This window comes from Amblyomma mixtum, chromosome 1 (assembly GCF_055824585.1).
Source record: "Amblyomma mixtum isolate Tamu chromosome 1, ASM5582458v1, whole genome shotgun sequence".
NCBI lineage: Eukaryota > Metazoa > Arthropoda > Arachnida > Ixodida > Ixodidae > Amblyomma > Amblyomma mixtum.
In genome coordinates this window covers 16,254,901-16,279,330 of record NC_143012.1, presented here as the reverse complement: position 1 = coordinate 16,279,330, position 24,430 = coordinate 16,254,901, and the positions used below count along the sequence as shown (strand labels likewise).

The following is a 24,430-nucleotide window of genomic DNA, read 5'->3' as shown; positions in this document are numbered from 1 at the left end:
AGCTTCGTCTTCGTCACACTATGCCAGCTTAGTCTTCGTCACACTATGCCAGCTTCGTCTTCGTGTTGGCTATGACTGATTCTATGACGGTGGGCTCCTATTTAGTTTCAACCACCTGGGGTCCTTTAATGTGCACTAAATGCTTGGCACAGAAAGGCTCTTGCATATTGCTCCATTGAAGAAATACAGCCATTTTGGCTGAGGTCAAAGCTATGAACTTGTGGCTGAACACACGAACACCAAATCCTTGGGCCAGGAAAGAAACCTTTATGCTAGATTCGCATTTTATTTTTTATTTTTTTACATCACCAGTGCAAGACTATGTCCCAGATGAACTGGGTCTGTTTCACAAGCTTTCTGTCATAGTACCTTTTGGTGCCCACAACATATAACATATAAAACAAAGCATATAAAGCTAGGCTTCTCAAGTGCATGTGTGAGAAAGAAAAAAACCAAGAAAAAAGGCGAAAGAAAGGAAATGAACAAACAAACTGGGCTGCAAGCAACAGCAGGAGCCATGCCAATCAGTGTATGAACAAACGCCTGCGCTTATTTATCCTTATTTAAAATATGCCTTCATCGATTTTAGCTTGAACAGAGGTTATCAAGATAGCTTGAGAAGTGGTCACATGCATCCCAGTTCGACTTGAACCAAAATGCAGGCATATGAACAATGTGCGTGCCCAAAGAAAGAGCTAAACGGATGGGGGGCACATTACAGAATTGTCAGCCCATTTCCTCCCACAGTACTGACTCACCCAGGGGATAGATGTGGACGGCGATCGGTAGCATGATGCGTTTGGCCATGAACGCATGCTTGGCGCCTGCGGTGTCACCAGGCGGGAACAGTGGAAGCCAGACCTGTTATGAGCAAACAGTCCATCCATGTCAGCTGGACATATCCCTCACTAGTCATGGTAGCATGTGTTCTCTACATGGGGACCGTGTACGTACAGTTTTCAATAACCGCTAAACCTTTACAGCTTATATGTCCTTCAAAAGGACTCGGAGGTGCATTTTAGGTATGATTATCTAGACAACCTATCCAGGGCTCGTTGGATATTCATGTTTAGAAATTACCCACCATAATGTTAACTTGTTAACTTTAGCATAGTTGTTCAGCAGCCGTGGTATTCTGCTACTGAGCTTGAGGCTGTCGGATGATGGATTCCTGACTGCAGCAGTCGCGTTTTCACAGAGGCAACATACAAGAACACCTGTGTACTACATATGCGATACCAGTGCATAATAAACAATGCCAGCTTAAAATTAATATCAGCTGCTCCACCAGAGCGCCTCTTGCACCCCACACACAGTTCTGAGACAGTGAACCCCTCAACGCGCAGCTGTTGTGACTCAAGCGGCATGACGTCAGAGCCAAGACTCTGCTCCTCCTGGTTTTAAGGTCAAATTTCATCCCCACATGACCTTCAGCTTTGTACGGGTGAAGTAGAGCTTTTTTCTAAAAAAGAGAACGTGGCTGCTAACACACAATTCTGCAAAAAATGCTTGGATCCATGATTTTTTAGCGGAACCATGCGAAACTAGGAGCCTCAAGCATGGCAGCAGTTTTCTTCAGGCTAAAATATCACACGAGGACGCAAGAAGTTTGAATTAGAAGTGAAAGCTGCCAGAGCTCTCACCGCCCTTTGCTCAGACGTGGCAATAAAGGTAAAGCTACACCTGCCCCTACGAGTGAAACAACTTCCATATCCATATTTCCCTTATTATGGCTCAGGTAAGCCTCAGCAAAACACTGTTGTAGAAACAGCAGGTGACTGCAAGACTTTTTGGCTGTTACAACTTATTACACAGCTGTAAGCAATGCCTTTTACCCTGCAGAATGCTCCTATTACCGCGACGGCTGCCACAAGACATACAGTGCGGCATACACAAGACATACCTGCATGCCATGGACACCACAGGCAATCCACAGTGCCTGGGTAAGATGTGGCATCCGAGAGTCAGGACAGCCTTCAGCCACCCAAACCTGGAAGGACCAGTGAGGAAAAAAGAAGCAACAGCATCAGGTTAGTACACTTCTTAAGACTATTATCAATTCTAATTTTCAATAACAAAGCTCTGACAAAACATCTCCATGCATGCCATCAACACAGCCTTCTACACAAGAATATGGCAGTATTGCAACAGCATTTTGTTGAGGCTCCACTGACAGGGACGTCATGAACAAAATTTGTGCTTCTAGTTAAGTCTGTCAGAGCGTTCCTTGTACCATAGCAGCAGACCTGAGGTTTCATTAAAGATGCTTTCTGAGTCTAGCTTTGTCTAGAAAAATGCTGATGCCACTTGAAAATGCGAGAACGATCAATGGTGTCCCTGCGACAGACATGGCTGCTAAGCTTCCTCGATAAACTCTTTAGTAGATCAGAAAAACTGTTCACCTAACATCACATTGGTTCCATTTTTCCCGTGACAGAATTCCTCCTTTGCAGCCAGAAACCCATTGCTATAGGCAAACACCCCGTCCTGCCAACACCGGTCTACTGCGACCTCACCGCTTGTGATGTACAACCAGACAAGTGGCACTAGATGCACGTAAGGTCTCTTCAGGAACATAAAAAGGGCACAGGAACAAGAAGAGTAAGGCAGCAGAATGACAGACTTCAAAGGATTGAAGACTCAGAGCTGCTGGAGGAGGGTCGTGAAAATGAGGACAAATGGACAGAATGTATGGTCAAGGCAGTGTGTCAAGGATATTGTTGGTACGGCAACAAGGCCTTGGCCATGCCTTGCAAGATGCATTGTCGCAGTCTACATAAGTGTGTTCACAGAATCACTCTGGCTCACCCGTTCGACGCAGAAGGCGAGCACAGTGGGTGCGCTCCACTGGCGGAGTGGGGGTGGGGCTCCGCGGGGTGGGGCCAGGGGCGGGGCCGCGGCTGGGTCCTGCTGCAGCAGCACCAGCCTCCCAGCCACGTTGAGCAGCACGGCCAGCTTGGAGGGGCCACGCGCCCCCAGCTGCACCAAGGTGGCCGACACCACACACAGCGGGTGCGGCACCAGGGCCGAGAGGTCCAGCTCCTGGAGACGCTCCAGCCCCGCTATTTTAGTCCGTCCGACAAACACAGCAAGGGAGAAAGGTGCACAAGGAGCAAATTATCATCCCCAAATCATAAACAAACAACAAAAAGAGATCCTGGTGTGGGCTCTGCCACAGGGGAAAATACAGACATGTTATAGCCATCAATGCAAACCTTTTACTAAACTTCAGTGTCTGAGAGTTTTTTTTTTTTACTTATTACAAAAACCACACGAAAGGCAGATTCTTTAGTTTTAAATGAAGTTCACTTCAGCATTAGGCAGACCGACTTCTCTAAAGCACCGGTACATCATCTACACGTGTTTCCTGCTTAAAAAAAGTAAATCGAAATGAACCGCCTGAAAAATTCCTTGCATTACATTATGTTTCATGCATTAACAAGCGTACACCATTTAGTAGGTTAAGCTAAGAACAAGTTCTGAGAGAACGCATTTCTCCCCAAAGAACAAATTTTTCTGAGTGAGAGAAAAAAAAAACAAATCCCTCAAAAAATCCGTGCACTGTGTGCTATTTTATTGGTTTAGTTTGGTCTAGTGGGGTTTAACGTCCCAAAGCGACTCAGGCTATGAGGGATGCCGTTGTGAAGGGCTCCGGAATTTCAACCACCTGGGCTTCTTTAACGTGCACTGACGTCGCACAGTACACGGGCCTCTAGAATTTCGCCTCCATTGAAATTCGGCCGCCGCGGCCGGGATCAAACCCGCATCTTTCGGGCCAGCAGCCGAGCGCCGTAGCCACTGAGTCACCGCGGCGGGTCAATGTGTGGTATTTGCTTAAGGACCCAGGACGCGGCAGTGGTGGGCAGTTTCTCATTTTGAGCAAGACCAAGATGCCAGACAAAAGAGCTCTTTTCTTACTATCATGCAGTACACAGAAAGGTCACATTCAGTCGTCTTTTTCTTGAACCCTCGAAGCAGCTTGAGCAAACACAACTCGATGATTAACTGTTCGCACAGGTTCCCTGGTGCAAAGCTAGATGGCGCATGCAGACACTGCAGTGCTGGGAATGCTAAGCAGTGTGCCCGCTGCTTTTGCTCACCATTGTGACTGATGCGGTGGAGCACCAGGCGACTGTTGGAGGCAAACACAAGCAGCCGATCTTCGGAGAGTGCAAGCTGCAACACCTGAGCGTCCATGCGCAGAACCCGCACAAACAGGTCGTCGAGTTTGGACGATCGCGGATACAACCGCACCTGGGCACAGGATAAGCGTCCACTCGTGACAACATTCACTGCCATGATGAGAAAGTCTGTGGGCTGTCAGGCTGCCGATCAGTTGAACGACAAGTCACCTGAGCAGCTATGCAGCACATTCTGCAAAACTCAGTTCAACCTGTGGATCATGCAATCGCGCTATGTGCAGGCAATTCATAAAAAAAAAAGCCTGCACTTCGGTATTTTTTAAACCATTCAATCCATGGATTACAATTTCTACAAAAGTTTTGTGCCTTGTCTACACTGCAGCAGAGCAACACGCAGAGCCAATACAATCCAGTTGAGGCATGATCGGCTTCACAGCTTGGCTGCAGCTTTTCTGATAGCACTTCGCGTACTTGTGTGTTTACTGTTATTCAATTAGCAAAAGTTTTCGACTGAGACATATTCCAGCCAGAACAGTGACCTTACGCACAATCTGAGAACACGTGGCAATGGCAAAATGAGCCAAATCAGCCAATGCGACAGGTCAATGGTCTATCACGCTTGAATTGTTCACCTCAGACCGCTGCCCTCAGTCCAATGAACCCAACAGCAGTTAGTGTTGCCACGTATTACCACTAACCGCTGATCAGTTCAACTAAGAGTGAATTCAACTACCATTGGGAATGCCCATGTATAAGCATATAGCTGTCACTTGGGTGAAAATTTTGCAATGTCAAAAGGCCATCTTAAGTGCTTGTGTCCTTCCCCCTGGACTCACTTGACAGTATTCGTTTTGCATTCCCTCCCCTAAAATACCTTCACATAATGGCCTTTAGAAGTATTGTAAATAAATAAAAAGCGATGAAAAAAAAACAAGTGATGCAATGCTGTCTGTAATGAAAGATGCTGTGAGATTGGTGCTAACCTATTCACAGCAAGATGGCTGTTCAGAATGGCCGCTGATGTGTGGTAAGGCGTAAAAGAATGGTGTCCCATATTCTGCCTTTTCATATAAATGATCACATTTTTATATGCTGCTCCGCATGTCACATACTGCCCTCTTCTTCCGGACTACAGTCACTGTACTGATACCTGAAACAACATAACACAGTTTGCCAAGCCTTTTTGACATTGACTGCACATTGAACTAAGCACAGACATGATAACACGTCATATGCTGCTAAGACTATGGTGACAATTATCAGCAACAGCTAAAAGCTAATCATGACCTTTAAAAGAGTCAACTCTTGGGCTAGTTGATATTTTGACATCACACTCAACTTATCTAGAGCAAACGACAGGACAACAAAAAAAAGAAGAAGACAACAAATATGGGACAATTCATCTTATTTAGCATGAAGGACAAGACAACAGAAAAGATGAACACGGGCCCGTGCTTGTCTTCTCCTATTCTGTAGTCTTGTCATTTGTGTTAAATAAGGTGAACTGTAACCTAATCACTAAGTGAATGCAACGCATACATCAAAAGAATACCGAAATATTTTCAGTATGCGCAATTCTGTTAGAGCAGTTACTTGAAGAAAGATATGCTGCCAATAATTACTGAACGAGTGGGGAGAGAGAGAGAGAGACTCTTTAATGAAATACAGAGAATTTAGCCGGCGTTAAAAAATCGCTGGCATGCTACTCTCCGTAGGGAGGGGAATTTGGGAGATAGACGGAAGGAGAGCAGTGTGGAAGATGTAAAAAAAAACAAAGGGGAAAAGTGCCTCAATACTAGGCAGAGTTCAAAAGTCTGATAACGCACTTAATTTCTTGCAACGCTGTTTGGAAGTGGAATGAGGCATGGAATTGAGGATATACACAGTACACTAGCAGTTATTCCCTGTAATTGTTGGGGACATAACAGAAAGCAACGTGTCCAAGTCAGTAATGACAGGCATGTTGTCCGTAGAGCAGAATACAGACATGTTGTCCGTAGAGCAGAATGCAACGCACCTCATCAGAGCCATCACGAAGGTTGATGCAACCAAGCACGATGAGTGACTCCCACCACAGAAGGCCACCGGTCACCACAAAGTCTTGCTCCTAGGTCATAATTGAAACACAGCTGCATATTACGAAGTGCTGCTAATATTACAGCAGCTGTTGAACAAAACACCACACTGATTAACCAGCATGCCAGCAGATGCCTGTATAGCTTGCTGTGCCCCTAGCAGCAATTATAAAGGGTCCCTGTAACAATTTCTTACCAAGTTGAATTACAGATTACATGCTTTACTGCTCACTGTATCATCTCAAAACCAGTTGCACGAGCCTTGTAAGTGAGACTTAGACTCAGCGAAATAACTACAAGTCAGCATCAATGCAGCTACTTTAGAAGCAGTTGCTTTTCACTGCAACACTGTAAAAAACTGCTCACTGGACACGGGCTAAAATGACTCCACCTACCTGGGTTTCATTGCCGAAGAACTTCCACTTGTTATGTGCCAGTGAGCAGTGGGCGAAGCCCCCACGTCCAGCTACTGCAACGTGGTGGCAACCGGCATCTATCGCAGAGTACTGCAGATAACATAAGATAAAAAATATGTGGTGAGGCAATATGTCTCAAGTTAGCCCCCAAATACAAATTGTACATCGTAAATTGTGGGGATTAACGTCTCGAAGCGACACATGGGCTACGAGGAAAGCCTTAATGGAGGGCTATGACTAATTTAGCACACCCGGGGTACTTAAATGTGCGCTGACGTCGTGCCGCACACAGGTGTTTCTTTCTTTGCATTTCATCTCCATCGAAAAAGCAGCCGCCCTAGCCGGGATTCGAACCCACAACTTTGGAATCTGCAGCCAAACGCCAAAGTCGCTGAGCCATCGTGGCAGGTGCCACAAATACAAGCCTCCTGTCATTGATGTCACTCGTAAAAGCAGTCGCTCACCCGAATCGGCCAGTTGGCTGCCAGGTATGTGTGTGGAACCTGTGCACAGAAAAAAAAGAAAGATGTGGAGAAGGACTCAGATATGGTTCAAAGCATAGTAAATTAAAAATTTTTTTATGATAAAAAATTTGCCATAACCTCCACCAGGGCACATCTAAAAACCAGTAACAACATGAGGAGATGCAACACAAGCATCTTACCAGCTCGACCGTCCAGTGTTTGTTTCCCCGGCAGCCGTCCTGAGGCCAGGGTGTGTCCCGGTCCGCCAGGTCCGACTCCGAACTGACCAGCACCCTGTCAGCACCTTGCAGCAGGACTTGCCTAACCCCACCACACTGCATCCAGCGGTGTCAAAGTGTCAGTGCTCCATCTCGACAAAGCTGACAAAAAGTTGGCCTAACAAGCCCCTGTGAACCAATTTATGATGTTAAGTAGGTGGTTTGTTCACACGATAAAAAGTGACCCCTAACCCCTAAGCTCATTCTGGAAGTAGAAGCAAACATGTAGCAGTGCTCCTCGACTGCACAGCCATCCACACACATATCTGTGCATTTGTCACCTAATCGGCGTCACTGCTCTCACTAGTTTCGTCTTCGTCATCGCTAACTCTAGTCACCACATAATCAGGCCCTTCTTGCCCTGCGGACACTTAAGGTTAATGAGTTGACACACAAAGTAGACCAATCTACTCATTAGATACTTCCTTCTATGACTATGTTTGAGGTCAGCCCCTGATGTGTCTACACGTGCTCACTATTCAAGAAACGAGAGCGGCAGCGCAAGCTGAAGACAGGGACGTGAAGAATAAGAAAGGAAATGTGGAAACTTCTAAACAAAGACAAAAAATATGAATTGGAAGTACTAAGTGCACATCCTGTTTTCTTGTCTGTGTCCTTATCCATGGAAGATTTCATACATACACATACATAGCCTGCAAAAGTCAAAGGTGCAGAGAATTTGAGAAGCATGGCAAGTGTTTGACAGTAATCTGTCTGCAAGGAATATGAAGCCTGACAAGAAACACCCACTTGCTAATTAAAAAGAACTTTGAAACATCCCAATCTTCCTTTCATCCTGTGAGCACTACCCCATACTTTTCAAAAACTCGAGATACAGGCAGAGAGCGGCACCAAGCAAGCGAAGAGCTTTCTGGTTTGGTTTAGTTTATGGGGTTTAACGTCCCAAAGCGACTGAGGCTATGAGAGACGCCGTAGTGAAGGGCTCCGGAAATTTCGACCACCTGGGGTTCTTTAACGTGCACTGACATCGCACAGTACACGGGCCTCTAGAATTTCTCCTCCAAAGAAATTCCAGCCGCCGCAGCCGGGATCGAACCCGCGTCTTTTGGGACAGCAGCCGTGCACCATAGCCACTGAGCCACCGCGGCGGCCGAAGAGCTTTCTGACGCTTTTACTCACGGGTCCCGGGTTGACGGTGGAAGCACTCTTGACGAAGTTCATGAGCATGACATCTCGCTGCTCGGGACTGTCACTCGGGGATGACACCATCCAGAGCTGGTATCCCTCGCTACCCCACTCCTGCGATAGGCAGCGCGCATTTTGCCCCCAGTATCACACACTGCCTGTGTCTTCACTGTGCACACTGCAGCCTCGTTACCACCATAAGGATACGACAAAGAAATCTACATGTTAGCAAAGCACTGATGACACTGACAGACTTGTACAGCCGGCCAAATCTTTAGCTGGCGTGCGTGACGGCCGCGTTTTCCGTGCTCCTGCAGCTTATGACGGAGCAAGCCTTCAAAAATATCAAATTTAAACACAGGCTCACTAAGCCCGTGCTTAGTATTGAGCTTTCCACAAGCCTGTTTCATCCCAAAGCGCAGGAGCACAGAAAAAGCGGCCATCGCGCACGGCAGCTAAAGATTTGGCCGGCTGTACAAACAAAACCTACACCAGAGCCAAGAAGCACGTGAAAGAGATGTGCTCCAGATAAATGCTGTAAACATTTTAATGACTCCTGAACATCTTACAGGGACACTTGGAACAACTCTCCCCAACTACTTAATCTCGTCTCTCTTTCTGGCCATGTTCACATCTGTCCAGCAAAAAAAAAAAGACGCCTTTATCGGTGAGAAAATTGTAATTGCAAATCTCCCAGCCAATCAATTAAAACTCGTGACGTCCTACCTGAAAGCATGGATTGCCACCGTTTTAAAGTGAATGACAACATAGCGTAGCCACAGAGATCTACGTCCAAAAAATTGGCGTGGACACGTGCGTTGAACACCCAAAATTAGTCTGCAATGACAACACCTGCATTTTGATTTTTGGTCTTTCCTAGCTTGTTACAGCTCCGTTTTCAGTGAGGGTGGTCTCTCTGTGATAAGAATGCGATACAGTATTGATATAGGCCAAATTCTATTTGTCGTCATTGTTCGTTTTACATTTCACCTTCACGTAATGTGGCTTCTCAGACCAGGCATCAAGCCCTCTATCTAATGCTTGTGGATGGCACAGCCAGTGATCCACTTTAGTGAGTAAAAAAGCAGCGAAGCTTTCGTACAATCAAGTATCCCTTTATGTTTAATTTGTTTTTAAACAATAACAATATGCAGTGCTTACATTGCCAATATTTTGATCTAATGTAAGTTAAGCACTTCATTGTTTTTTGTCCCTTGCAAAATCCAAAACAGGACAGAGTGACAATTTTTACTATAGTACTCGTAAAGTACTGCCTAACTATAGTGACACACATGGTTCGCTGCATTTCAGTAAAGCCTCAAAATTATACGACAGGTTGAACATGAATGAACACTGTATTGCCAGATGGCAAACTCAACTAGAAACAAATAAAAATCCATTAAGAGGTCTGCATCCAACTCACAGAAATGCATTACTACTAATCAAAAGAAGCACAACGCTGCTTTTTAGCATCATAGTGAGAAACACTATACACCTGTACTGTTCCCATATGAAGCTGTGCTTTCTAGCCACTGCTAGTGAAAGGGGTTGAAGCTGTGCCTAGCAGCATTCTAGAGCACAGCTCTTAGGCGCCTGTTCCCAGGTTGAGCAGGATCGACCTTGTAACTGGCAGAGTCAACAAGAAGCAGAGCTGAGAATGAAAGTATGCAGCAACAGTGAAATGAGTGCAGGGAGGAAAGCGAAGGGTGAGGGTACGCCAGGAACATAAGGAGGAAAGCAAAGGAGGAGGGTATGGTAGGAACATAAGGAGGAAAACGAAGGGTGAGGGTACGGTAGGAACATTAGAAGGAAAGCAAAGGGTGAGGGTATAGTAGGAACATACAGAGGAAAGCAAAGGGTGAGGGCATGACAGGAACATAAGGAGGAAAGCAAAGGGTGAGGGTAGGAACACAAGAACGAAAGCAAAGGGTGAAGGTAGGTACAGCAGGAACATAAGGAGGAAAGCGAAGGGTGAGGGTACGGTAGGAACACAAGGACAAAAGCAAAGGGTGAGGGTAGGTACAGCAGGAACATAAGGAGGGAAGCGAAGGGTGAGGGTATGGTAGGAACATAAGCCAAGGCCAAGTGCCACCACTGTTCTGCACTGCATGTTTCATGAGAGATCACCTATGATTCAAATACCTCAGTAGCTGCACTCAAATTTTTCCCACAGTTCCTCCGTCTGTTTATTTCTTTTAACCGCAAGGCAGATATAAAGAAATTTGAAATTAGCAGCACCTGGCAACTCTCCTGCATGTCCTCGGTTGGAATCAGTCTGTGAGCCCTAGAATACCAAGCTGGTTAACCTGAGAGTTTCTGAAACGCAAGTCTGGTGGAAAGCTCTGCAAAGGGCATGGTTATCTTTAGAACTATACTACACTGCACTGCTGGAGCTACTGAATGATTGCCAGGCTGACCAGAGCATGTATACAGGCAGGCGGCCCGCCATCCCAGTTGAGGGAGCATGCCAGGAGGGAGCCGAATACACTCCACAGGGAGAAGCCGCCCCGGGCCCAAGCCAAGACCAAGGCACAGCCATCCGGAGTCCACTGCAGTTGTGACACGGCACCGGCACCCGCCTCAGGGAAGTCCTTGGGCGAAAGGCACAGCCGATGCGAGGCCACAAACTGGCCGCTGGCTTCGTCCAGGTAGAACACGGCCCCCTGGCCACTGAATGCAATGTGTTGACCTTTTTCAATGCCATTACATTTTCAAAGTGCTAGTACATATATATTCATGTGAAGGGTACATCTAGCAACAAATGCATCCTTGTTCTCTTATGTGATGTCCATACCCTTGGCAGAGCAGTGAGCATTGTTAATGTCGGCCTAGCCAACTGCGACCACCACTGGCTATCTTAGCGGAAAGTAGTCCACAAACTAGAGAGTTTTAGAATAGCAGGCTTTGCATGATTACGTGCTTAGCAAAATAACAGGACCCGAGTGTGCATGCACAGAACGCTAACGGGGAAATATCATTAGCATATGAACACAATTTTCAGAAGTTAGTGTTGCAGCTTTCGCCCACTTAGCATAAAAATGTGGCGGCATCCTTCCAAGCAAGAGCCATCTGCTTCAGTGGCATAAGCAGTTGTAGGGGTTCGAGTTGGCAAGTTTTCTACATAGTAACTACTGGTGTTGTTGCCATTCACTATAACTGACCTTGCTCTGACAACAAAGCGTAAACCATATTTCTGCTCAGTTCTTTTGAGGCAAATTCCTGATTCTGGTGTGCCGAGGAGCAATGGGGCCTCCAACTGCACTGCAACCATCTACAACTGCTTGGAACGTAACTGAAACAGGTTTTGAGCTTTGTCACTGTGTTTTATATATTTCAACAACTTAACATGACAATTTAGAATATTAAATTTACGAAAGGATTTTGGTTTGTACTTAGCATTTCCTTAACTAGATGGTGCCACTGTTTCTGCGTACTCAGTTCACATAATTTGAATCACCGAGGCATTGATTGGGCACTTTGCTGGCAGAAATAAAAGTTACTGTATTAACTGGCTGTAAAAGACTGTATATTATTTTGGCAAAATAACAAAATTGACGACCATATAAAAGGGCATTTAGCCTCCATCTAAAGTATATTTCATTTAAGTTTTCGGAACACTATACTGAAACCCCCTGTGGAATACGTTGCTTGCGGCATGCTCATATAATTTCCCCTTGGTCCACTATAAAGCTAAAGCTATACTAAAGTTCTCTACTGTTGCTATCACCACTACCCACTGACTGAAATAGCTGTTATGTAGTGCACTTCAATATGCTCATTGGTAAAGGAAAAAGGTAGTTTTGAATAAGTTACATACGTCGCTACATACAGAATTCAGCCTAGGTAGTTTTGAGAGAAATGACAAGTAAACAGTGATTGGTTTTCCTCAAAGACTATCTCCATTTGGGTTTCGCTGTTATATTTATCTGCCATCCTGCCAACTTCTATACAAATGATTTTTGCAGCTTAAATGGCATCCAGCCACATCAAAAGAGGCTAAGGGTCTACAATAATAATTTTATATTGCACTACACAGAGAATCGCACATCAGATTGCAGATTTTCAAATCACAGCCGGAATGCAATTGAGGAAACAAAGAACACTAGAAGTTTTCATACTACTTTGCATGCAGGAATCAAAATGACTCATTTCTGATGACCACACCTAGGTTGCACATGCAGACTCACTCACATTTCTGTTATTGTGCATGGCAGTTAAACACTAATTCACAGTACACAGTCAAAAAGCATATATCCAACTCATCCCGATTTCTGCTTTTCTAAGTGATTATTCAGGAGCTTAACACTAACTGAAATGCAACAACAAAAATGACTTCAGCATGCCCAAATTACTAGAGAGATAAATAGCAATGCAGACTCACTTTGCAAGCCCGATGGCAACTAGCCGGTAGCGGTGGTTCACAGCAGTCACTGTGGCTTCCGTGACATCAGGAATCCACACAGCATGAGCATCCTTGATAAAAAAAATTTAAAAAATGCACGCAGTCTCAGTAGCCAGCATAACAGAAATTGCCAGCAGTCCAGCATGCTATTAAAATTTATCATCCTAGTAGGTAGACTTGCTGAGTAAAAAAAAAAACTACATCCCTCACATCAGCAAGATGTACTGCCAAAATTTACTGCTATTCTTTCAGTTAAAACATCTGCATGCCAATGGTACGATCAAGTTATTTTTGCTCATTAGAAGACGTGCGCCTTTAACACAGCAAGACACATTGGAGTGAGCACCTTGCTTAATTGTGACACTGGTCACACCAGCCTAAAGACTTGTCACGACTGCATTTTTGTAACCACTTTGGCAAGCCCAATTTATTATTCAAAAGGTAGCAGCTCCAGAGCAAGGGTAAATTACTAAAACAGGGAGTCATTAATCCCGAACTAATGAAGTGCACGTACGGTCAAGCAAGTGATCTTAAAAGGGCACCCTTTTTGTGCTTTTAAGCAGATGATAAGAGTGTGCTTTCAAGCAGATAAGAGTGCAAAGGTCAAGGAGTCAAGGACTATCCCACCTTTGAAGCAGCACAGTGGAGTGCTAACAGTAAGAATAAGGAAAAAAATTGCAGGTGTGCAGAATGTAGAAATGACCAAGTTCCACAGTTAGGAATAAACAAACGGAAAAGACAAGGGTGGCACAATCTGCCACAGCTGGGTTTGAAATGATGCCTGACTGCTGTTTTTATGCAGGTAAATGCTAGTGTAATGAAAGTCACCTTGGACTCAAACTCTGGACTGGAACTGAGTACGACCGCAGCGCGGCCGTTTCGGAAGACAATCGCCAAGCCGCCCAGCAACGGTAGGTACTGGACGTCTCGAACTTCCAGGGAGCCTCTGTGAGGGCTTGGCCCTGCATACAAATACAGAAAAGAAAGAGAGAGAGAAAACAAGAATAAGAACCATTTGAGAAGTAAATGTTCTTGGCACGTCAGGATGTGCAATGCAATGCGACATAAGGTCAACCACCACTAAAGAATCCTCACTGGGTGCGGAGGGTGCTCCGCTGTGGAATGGCACATCCCGAAGGTCCAACGTCAGCTCCTGGTGCAAGGCAGCGTCCCAGCCGACCCGCAGCATCAGACCACTGCCACAGCACAGCAGCAGTTCTTCGGCACCGAAATTGAGTACACTGCAGCAAAGCAAAGTCATCACAACACTGCACAGATGATGGGAAAGACAAACTGCACTAAATGACGAAGGTCCATGACAGCTACAGCTTCACTGCTTAGCAGGACAATGCATGGAGGGGTGCGTAAACGCACACAATTATCAGTAGAAAGGAGACAGTTTGCAGGTATCACTGGCTACACATTCCTGAATTCTTGCTAACACACTGATGCTTTGCAGCTTAAGGTGCGGCTTTCAGCAAAAGCTTTTTTATTTCTTGATGTATTTACATAATTACATGTAGTTTTTTTAGGATAATAGAAATAAGTTTATGACCACTCTTGCAAAATTTCACTCTTATGTCTCCATTTTTTGTTTTCTCTGAATCTCGTGAAAAGGCCACAGAGTTAAGAAAATGTGGCAGAAGGCTGGTTTAACATTCACTGCATATTTATTGGCCAGCCACAGGTCAAGACATTCTCAGATTTTTTTTTTGTTTTTGCAAAGTACAAATTTTGGTTTTGAATGCTCACGATGAAGTGTCTGTTGATGTATGTGCTTCAACCATGACTATTGACCAACAAGCCCAACGTCTGCACCAGAGCTCTGCACATTCAACAGCACTTTTAAAAGTTTAAGTGTGAGGGCCGCACTTTTAATTTTGAAGGTGCAGCCCATACACGAAGTTAAAAAAACTTATAACTGTATCTTTTACCAATTATCTAGCCCAAAATTGGGAGCGTGGCCCTTAAACAAGATTATGCGGTAAACGCCCTTCTTAAATGACTTCCTTCCCAGATTCCTCTCATTCAACATGGGTCAATACTTGCAGAGGTGACCATTTCACATTTTCACTTAACTTACCAACCCTAAAAAAAAATTTAAAAGTTTGGGTGGTAGAGGATGCAAGAAAGCGGCTTGATAAAATAGGCAATTTCTCAAGAAAGGAGTGTGACAGAAAGAATTCTAATGCATACTTCACCGCGCTTGTGCCAGCTACAAGCCATGCCAGCTACAAGCCATGAAAATCTTGTGCCCATTGACCTGGAGTACACGGGGAGAAAAGACCAAAACAACCCCTGCATTTGTCTCATCTTCCTTTCGACCTTGCTGGCATGCTGTTTCTTATGTTGCCATCATTCGGTGTGTTTGTGGGCACAGAAACGAGAAAGGGATCTAAGCAAAGGAGAGCACTGCCTGATGCTCCATCTTTCTGGGAAAGAGGAAAGGCTCTGCACCCAACTTATGTTAATGCCAAAGGAGCTAGCAAAGCCAGCATAGCTCGAATACGCAGCAGTGCAGGAGATGAAGGAAAACGCTTCATGTGGGAAAGTGGGTTCTGATGCTAGTGGCCAGAACGCTAGCCCCCAAAAGGCCACACTCAGACAACCAGCTCCCTATCTATCCTGACTGCAGCAAAAGGGCCACCCGGGCCTCCACAAAGCAGAGGAGCAAGAGCACAACGTTAATGACAAAGATATAATTCATAACTAGAATAACAATAACTATATCAATGTAACAGCAGCCCCATTCACAGAGAAACTAGACTGCATACCCGCTTCAAATGCACTAGTATCTCCGACAAAAATAATTTTTTTAAATTAAAAATTTTCAGCCAACTACAAATTGTAGTTTTCACCACATGCTCACCTGGCCACATCAGCCGAAGTGGACAGATGAGATGTGGGTGTCAGCTTGATAGGCAGCACACGATCCTTGACAAACAGCTCCGCACTCTCCCTCTTGAGGTTGGCTTGGCTGCAATGATGAGGGCAGTGTCAATCATCAATACAGCACAAACAGAACCTTCCTCCACAAAGCTATACGAAATCTCGCAGCTGCAAAGACACTCTAAAAATTAATAAGTTCATGCGGCAGAACTATTTGGTTGCAACGTTGCAAATTCTACCTCACTAAAACTGTGTAGCACTATAAAATCTGGAGCTGGTTTAAGCCAATAAGGACAGCAGCTCTACAAACTAGCACTGTGCTGCTATGCATCATATGTATTTATTCCCACACCTCCTGCTTTCAAGAACAAAATCGGATGCTAGAATGCTGCAGTATAATATTAAAGCTTTTTGATAAGTCTTTAAACCCAAATGCAGTGCCTACGCACTACCAAGACTCGGTGCTACTTTCCAATATCAGTGACCTCGTCAGCATGTCTCACAGCCGACACAACACTGCGGTATTAGTGAGACAGAGTATATGCATCGAATGGGGCGTTGGATCCTGTAATGTGATAAGCTTGGCAAACTTGACCATATGTGAATTTTTATTGCTTTCTTCCCCTTATGTAAATTCCTAACCCAGGACCCTTAAGATGTAATAAATGATGATGACGAAGATGACTAGGGGGCAGAAAGCGACGCAGGCCCAATATATGCAAAACAACGCGTATACAAAGCACACAAGAACAATAAAAGTGCCAAAGGTAGTCCTTAGCACAGGCCAGAATATTTTCCCCAGAACTGTTTTCAACAAATTGGCAAACCACCTCCCAGGCGCCATCTCATGCACTCAGAACTTCATTCCTTGCATCCATTTACTTTTCTGACATGTGCCTCATCAAAAAAAGTTAGAATAGGATCACTTTCACTGTCCTTTTCAACCAAATGACTAGACAGGCCCTTTTCTGTTAAGAATAGCCTGTTCATGTTGAAAAAAAAAAAAAAAGTTCAAAGCATTTCTCCCAACTTACTTGCTGTCAACCTGTTCAAACAGTGGTGGCCGAGACTCTTCAGTGATGACTCTGTACATGAGCAGGTGGCCCTTTGATGTCTGCAAGCAAAAAACAATGACTCAGTCTTCACTTCGTTTGATTCATGCATCACTCACTGCACTGCCAGCACTATCTGGAAATGCAGTGCAAAGGTATCCTCGATCCTATAGTGCCAGTGCTTAATGTCTGACTCCATCAAAGGAGGGTCTCTAGTGATTCGAGAGAGGGAAATAAAGAAGAAGAGAGAGAAAGCAGGCCTGTAGTATTACACATCATTTTATACAGAGGGGAGAAATCATTCTTAAATGTCCTCGTTTGCTCAGTTTACGACACAGACCTGGAACAAGCGATCGCCACGCTCTCGTAGTTGTGTAGCCTTGGAGCTGAGTGGCCAGCTCTAGACTGACTCATGATATGAAGGCACCAGTTTCCATTTTAGAACGAAAGTTCCACTACTCAAGGTACAACTCAGGGTTCTGCCTGGCTCTGTGCATTTGACCTTGAAGCCCAATCAAGGTCAAACCAAGCATGCACCCCCAAGACTAACAATGTATGATTATATGTCTAGCTGCGCATAGCCATGATATGCCCGTATGGTATGGTTATAGCTAATGGCCGGCAACCCCGTGACCGATGACCCGTGGTCACTTGACATTTGACTTCGACCTTGACCTTGATCTTTAAAGTTGAGATTCGCATCGCTTGATGTCATGCGATGACGTAGCAATGACGTCACACCATTCTTTGCTATAAATACCGCCGGTTTTGCGTTTGTTCGTCTACTAGGTTCACCCGGGTTGAACCTCAACCAATTTTTTCTTCCTTTCATAGTGTTGGCAACTTTTTACTTTTCTGCATTTCAGGTTTTAGAAAACATGCCGATTCTTACTAAAAACCACAGTGCAATTTTCGAAACAAGAGAGAAGGGGTGCTTTTACCACCACTGACAAGAAAAATAACGAATGGTTGCTTGCTCTGGATTCATGCAGGACCTAGATTCTAACACGAGGGTCTCACATCCCTTGTCAATACTGGTAGGGGATCTGAGGCACCCCCCCCCCCCCCCCCTCCCCGACTTTAATTAAGCCCTGTATGACGCCCAACTGCATTCTCTGACCCTTGATCCCTCATTGCAACTTGGTGCAGAGTGCCCTGGTGCAGTGTGGCTCTAGTGAGTGCATTGTTGCTTTGGTGTAGTGCATGTCTGCAGCTGCCGGAGAAATGATGCATCGCCATGATGCATGACACTCTGCAGATAACACTCAGCAAGGAGACTTTAGCCATGAGTTCTAGGACATGACATGACTTCAGACACGAGTTCTCAGGCATCCAGTAACAACCATCCATCAAGAGAGAGTGGCAATACAGCTAAAAGGCTCAAGCCACAAACTTTCAGAATCCAGTGAAACAATACAGTGCAATGATTTCTGAAATGAAAACTGCCTCGTGTGAAGACTTCGTGCACCTCACTTTGTTCTCCATTTTGCTGCTTTTTTTCACCTTCCCTCTCAAAAGTTGGAAGCTCTTTGCACGAGTATCAACGAATGGCTATTCTGGCAGAGGCAGTTAGCCATTTGATTAACGAATCTCTGCCATTTAATTAACAATACCCAGTGCTTCTGCAGTAGCATGCTAGTACTGTTTCAGAAGAATATCACCTGCTCACTCTCTACCAGAACCTACAATAGAGGACATTTCATTGCCGAGTGCAAATGTCTTTTGTTGGAATTAAAGTGTACGGGGCTCTGTTGACCTTTTCAAGACTGACAACCTAACAGTTCCATATAAGAATGCTTTGTGCGTGGCACTGCTTCTCTATGACAACTGACTTTTTTTTTACGTTGGTTTTGCCCACACATTTTTTTAAGCTCTTGCTATGGGGTGATGTTTTGTCACTACTCTTTTTACTTGACACATTCATTTTTAGGAAGCAAAAGCAGTAGCGCACGTCTTGTCTTCGTCTCTGAGTACGTCTTCAATCTGTGCTGCCGCTCATTGTGTAACGCTCGAAAGAGACCTTAGGGCACATAAATAAAATAAAAAACAAATAAATAAGCCCATCAACATGTACTGCACAGTCATCGTCATTGCATTTTTCATTTTCTTGTTTATATTTGCATTTTATTAATGACAGTGATAATTATTTGTCCCTTTAATCTTTCAACAAAAACAATAATAATCCCACAGGGTTCGAAACGTGACGAGCTGCTTGCAAGCACATGACAAACAGTGCAAAACAGTGCGCTCCCCCTTTCACTCACCAAGACGGCCAGCATGGAGGAGTCTCGCTTCCACACCAGTCGAGAGTTGCTGCCATGTTTGCTCAGCGACTCAGCCGTTCGTACGTGAGATGCAATCTGAACGCAGAGCTGCCAAAAGGACAAGAAGGAACTCTTTGGAGGAGGAACAGAAAAGAATTGACACTCGCCTGTCATGTTGATGGTCTATGTCATCATGATTGTGAGTAGGTCTAAAGCACACTATTCCTTTTAAAGGCACGCACGCTATAGCAGCCACAGCACTACCTCACTGATTTTTTTGTTGCAACGGTGATTGTTAGTGGTTGTTCTGAGCAAGACAATGTCTCAAACAGAAATTGTCTCGCACATTTCCAATATGCAGCCACTGCCCCAGTACTGCAAGCACTAGTACAGTACGGTCCACTGTTAAGGGGAACAAGCAATTGCGTGGCCTCCGCGCTTCGCGAAGCGCTGCCGCCGAGAACTTGTGGGAATAGTCGGCACAAGACGCATGCGCAGTAAGCATGACGGCTGGTCATTCCACGCATGCGCCTGATGCCGCCTATTCTCGCCGCATCTAGGCGGCAGGGATTTGTGAAGCACGAAATGCACGCGATCGCATGTTCCCTTTAACAATGGACCGTACTGTACATTCAGTGGTATGCCATATGCCTGCCATCACGCCACTGCCTGGTGGCAGTAGCATGGCAATGCTAATGTTTCACTATCGGTGCCACTTAGTCCACAGGGATTGCTATCTTTTACTTTCTCTAGCTTTCACGATAAGAAATGAATTTTAATTCCACAGTTTGTTGCAAAAAACAAAAAAATTAAATTGGTCATAATGTTTTGTCACTTTCAACAGACTCGCTATAAAATTGTTGTGGGCTTTTGAGAGGCAGGTAACTTTCCACGCATGTGAAGAAAGGAGAATATTTGCACATTTGTTTCGTTTTCACAGGCATCTTCTCTCAATGGTTGAATCTGCCAAAGTAGAAGCTTGGGTGAGTTGGTAGATACTCATTCTAAAACAGTGCAGATGAGACGAAGACAGCGGAAGGAAATGAACAACACGAGCACTTACTTACAACTGAACTTTATTGAGCAAAATGTGCACAATATATAGGAAGGAACTGGCAGATGTCATCAGAAGCAGTCGATGTCATAAGGTCCTCTTATGACCCTTTTATGCTCTTTATCGCTTTTCATAAGATCCTCTTATGACCCTTTTACGTTCTTTATAGCTTTTATGGCCCTTTACACCTTATGACGTCGACTGCTTCTGATTACATCTGCCACTTCCTTCCTATATATTGTGCACGTTTTGCTCAATAAAGTTCAGTTGTAAGTGAGCGCTCGTGTTGTATGTTTCTTTCCGCCGTCCTCATCTTGTTTGCGCTGTTTTAGAATGGTTGAATCTCTTTTGGTTATCTGATGGACATCAGAAGAGTTTCACGTCTGAAAAGCAAAAGCTTCAGCATTTCCACTGTAATACCCTTAGGCGAATATCACTGCCGAAACCACCAATTAGTGCAGCACCGAGTGTCAACATATAAACATTTGGCATGAGTAAAGGGTATCCAGCCATCCCTGAAGTGTTGGGATATAAACGAGGTGCGCATCTGTGAAGCGTGCCAAGAAACACTCAACTGAAACATGCGCACATTTAAAATAAATGTAAATTAAACAAAATTAACTCGTTATGATGTGTTATGAAACGTTTGTGGATTCTTTCGAGATAAGCACCAAACTTACTAACAAGCAACAAATGATCAGTCCTTCGTCAAAAAGCTCAGAAAACTGCCGAAAACGCGAAGCAGAATATTATGCGTGCGCGAGGAGCCGATCTTCAATGACGGACAATGCGACAATGTAACCTAACAGTCGCGCACTACATTAAATGCATGATTAACATGCATCAGGACTGCCGACTATTGTCATACAGCTGACAATGCGCTCATCGCTCTTTAAGAGCAAACATTCAAGCAGCCCTGCTTGGTTAGCTGATCACGCATGCGTTCCAGGAATTCATTCGAAAAGCTTTAGCGCCAGTACTTAGCGCAGTCGGCGTCGCTCACTGAAGTTTTCTATTCCCTTGATCACGAAATTGAAACACTGAGCCTACCTCGCGGAATTCGTGAATGTCATTCAGCCGCCGAGGCAGAGCTTGAGCCCCCGGCAAGGACCTCCCCCTTTCCTTACCTTCTCGAACCAGATGCCGATGCTGTTCTCCGTGAGAACGGCGAACAACGTCCTGTTGTAGTCCGACGCGATCCATGTCAGCGTCGCACTGGCCGTCCTGTCGATGTTGAGAACCTGAGGCCAACGGATCGGGAAATACATCACGACGGGACGACGTGTCTCTCCCGAAGAGACGTCCTGCCTGTCACCGAAACACACTAGGGTTTCTCGTCACGTCCCACCGAGTGCCATGCACAAGCGACGCTTCCCGCATGATACGAACACCGGACCTCGAAGAAGAGAGTCTGATGCGCAGCGCGAACGATGCATACACGGCAAAAGCGGTCCCGTCAGGAGTCCGGGTCATTTCTCGTACAATTTACAGCAGCCATCACACTTTACAGGTAAAAAAAAACGAAACAAAATATGTAGTTAAATAATTACATGGACGTATGCGTTTGTCAAGATACAATCGAATAAGTAGTGTGCACAGCGCCTTTAAGAGGGCAAAGACTGACTGCATTTGTCCAGTTTGATCTTGATGGGTTGCGCAGGTCAGCGCAGGTGTGCTGTGCTGTGCTGCTTGGTTGTGCGTGGTTTCGGCGTTGGTTGCCGTTCTCCTGTCATTCATTCAAGCGGTTAGTTATCCGACTTGACTTTTTTTTTGTTTACCTGTATCCTGCCAAACGCAGGTGTGTGTGTCGCTCGCAACTTGTGGCGTGCACGCAGCAGCGGCTTCGATCGGCAACGGCGCGGCGTGTGAGACACGACAGCAGCGGGACAGGATGGCGGAGTACGGTCGCAAAGTTCGCTCCAAGAAGGAAAAATCGGGCGAGACGGTCGCTTACAGCGAGGCCGCAATGCGGCACAACGGCGCCGTGCTCGAATACTGCCGCACTTCGCTGGCCGCCCTGTCCGGCTGCACGGCGGGCATCCTCGGCCTGACGGGCCTCTGGGGTTTCCTCTTCTATTTTGCCACGGCGCTGGCGCTGTGGCTCATGCTGGTTCTTCGCACCATGAACACCTGGCACCGGTTCCTGCGTAGCCGTACCACGTTCCTTACCACTGGATTGTTCGGCGGCCTGTTCACCTACGTGCTTTTCTGGACCTTCTTCTACGGTATCGTGCACGTCTACTGAAGTCTTTGCGGCTCTCCTGAAGGAAGTGTGCTCGGTGTGAAGTCATGGTAAAGGCCGAAGTCTGGCTTCACCGTGGCGGATGCGTGGTCACGACTTGTGCCTGGTGACGACTCCGGAGTAGCGGCTTTTGATCGCGAATCGGGTGCAGTGTTAAATCGTCTACGTGAGCTCATCTCGTCTACGTGATTTCTGAGGCGGGCACAGCCGTTTCACCAGAGCCCTTCAGAGCACCCATTTTAAGCGCCTAGCTGTTATTTCTCTGCCTGTAGTCATTCCCGTGTTGTCATGCTGGCACGGCGATGTTGCACATACATTATATGATTGTTTCTTGTGTCGCTTTGGCTGGTGGTTGTATGTAGACTGGTGCTTTGTACGAGTTGCATAAAGGATATTTGATCTGCAGCAGTCATTGGCACCAATTCTTTTTCCGATTTTTGGATTCTTCATTTAAACGTTAGCATCTGTTGCCTTGCCTTTCTGTCGTCTTCGTTTCTTCGTGCAGTGTTGCAATGGTTATCTTTGCTGATTTGAGGTGGAACTTTTGGCTTTGCGTTGCTTTGATGCACAAATTCTAGTGAGCCAAAATAGAGCAACTTTGGAAAAAGGAGACTTGGACCAGTGTTGGATGTCTTGGAAACCAAATAATAGGCATGTTCTCTGCATCTCAGCATGCATTGCCACTGCTCCCATTTGACCCTTGAACCTGTTTGATTGAGCTTATTTGCAACTTCAGCTAAAGTCATTTCTCCATTAGAGTTGGGAACATGCCAGGTGCATCCTTTAGCTTCAGTAACAGTTGAAAAAGCGAATATATTCAGTTAAAGGGAACCATTCGCTACTTTGACTTGAAGTGGCGTTTGTAACCACTCAACCACAGCGGCGGGGCTGTTTTCTAATATATCCATATATAATAATATAATATTTTAATATATATATTTCTTCTGAATGAATTATGTAAAAAGGCTGCAGAGTTATGAAAATGTGACAGAAGGCAGGTTCAACATTCAGTGCATTTTACTGGCATGCTACAAAACAACATTCTTAGAATTTTTTTTTTTTGCAAAGCACAAATGTTGGTTTTCAATTTTGTGATTCAGTGCCCATTGACATATCAAGAGATTATAGTCTGTGGTTGCAGGTCACATTTTCTTTGAGAAAACACAGTACATTGGTAATGGTCATTATTTAATATTTCAAAACATAACTGCACACTTTCAGCATTAGAGAGTCATGTCAGAAATATGGCTAAGAAGTACTTGAAGCTGGGCTTGTTGGTGCGTATTCGTGAAAGACATGAGAGCGCGAAACAGGGACACGGACGAGGAAGGGAACGACGAGCAGCGCTCGTCCTGTTCCCTTACTCGTTCGTGTCCCCGTTTTGCGCTCTCATGTCTTTCACCATGTCAGAAATAATTCCTTTGATTATAGCAAATTCTTTAGGGTGTTTGGTTATGAGAAGCTTCCGTACGTGGTGCCAACTACACCAGTGACAGAGCGAAGCAGCTGCGCAGTGAACGTGCCAGACAACCATCATGCAGCCGAACTACTGGCAGAGTGACACAGTTACTCGCGCTCCGCCCCTGTAGCTTTCTCTTCACTGCCACTAAAACTTGTGCTTGACTGTGAAGGAAGAGCGCACAGGACATGTTGGCAGTGACATTCCATCTGGGGAATTCTCCCTCGTCAGCCCATTTGAGAAGTAAAATTCGACGAAAAAGAAATTTTTATGGAGTTTCACGGAACTTCTAGGGCCAGAATTCTCACTTTTATTAATTTGTTGAAGTTTTCAAACTTCTGCAGGAAAACGGGGCTTCAAATAGGAATTGTGTAGTAATATTGCGGGAATTTTTCGTTTGCAACATCTATCATGACTGCAGGTTGGTTCATGTCAACAAAAAGCTTCATCTACGTAACCTCTGTTCATCAACGTAACCCAATACCATTTGCTTAAATTGTCTTCCAAGTTGGACAATGCATGCTCATGAAATTCTTAGTCATGGTGG

At 45.2% G+C, this 24,430-nt stretch overlaps 2 protein-coding genes across 2 annotated transcripts in view; one reads left to right on the top strand and one right to left on the bottom strand.

The window, feature by feature from the left end:
* Window positions 1–21,698, bottom strand: part of Rich (Guanine nucleotide exchange factor subunit Rich) — a 42,968-nt gene extending 21,270 nt beyond the window's left edge. The window contains exons 1-17 of the mRNA XM_089544243.1: window positions 21,310–21,698; window positions 19,129–19,236; window positions 16,847–16,926; window positions 15,793–15,900; window positions 14,019–14,164; window positions 13,752–13,885; window positions 12,903–12,994; window positions 10,939–11,191; window positions 8,516–8,635; window positions 7,298–7,432; window positions 7,098–7,136; window positions 6,613–6,723; window positions 6,160–6,249; window positions 4,101–4,254; window positions 2,809–3,062; window positions 1,904–1,990; window positions 759–861 (exon numbers count right to left, since the gene is read on the bottom strand). Of these exons, the coding sequence (XP_089400369.1) occupies window positions 759–861; window positions 1,904–1,990; window positions 2,809–3,062; window positions 4,101–4,254; window positions 6,160–6,249; window positions 6,613–6,723; window positions 7,098–7,136; window positions 7,298–7,432; window positions 8,516–8,635; window positions 10,939–11,191; window positions 12,903–12,994; window positions 13,752–13,885; window positions 14,019–14,164; window positions 15,793–15,900; window positions 16,847–16,926; window positions 19,129–19,236; window positions 21,310–21,450 (2,155 nt within the window). The 5' untranslated portion in view covers window positions 21,451–21,698. The remainder of the gene's footprint in view (window positions 1–758; window positions 862–1,903; window positions 1,991–2,808; window positions 3,063–4,100; window positions 4,255–6,159; window positions 6,250–6,612; window positions 6,724–7,097; window positions 7,137–7,297; window positions 7,433–8,515; window positions 8,636–10,938; window positions 11,192–12,902; window positions 12,995–13,751; window positions 13,886–14,018; window positions 14,165–15,792; window positions 15,901–16,846; window positions 16,927–19,128; window positions 19,237–21,309) is intronic.
* Window positions 21,699–21,849: 151 nt separating this feature from the next.
* On the top strand, window positions 21,850–22,832 carry EMC6 (ER membrane protein complex subunit 6). Its single transcript, XM_089544218.1, has one exon. The coding sequence runs from the start codon at window positions 22,074–22,076 to the stop codon at window positions 22,425–22,427; it is 354 nt and encodes a 117-aa protein (XP_089400344.1). The 5' UTR covers window positions 21,850–22,073; the 3' UTR covers window positions 22,428–22,832.
* Window positions 22,833–24,430: the final 1,598 nt, after the last annotated feature.

Excerpts from the sequence above, each read along its gene's own strand:
- EMC6 (XM_089544218.1), top strand. The coding sequence starts at position 22,074 with ATGGCGGAGTACGGTCGCAAAGTTCGCTCCAAGAAGGAAAAATCGGGC.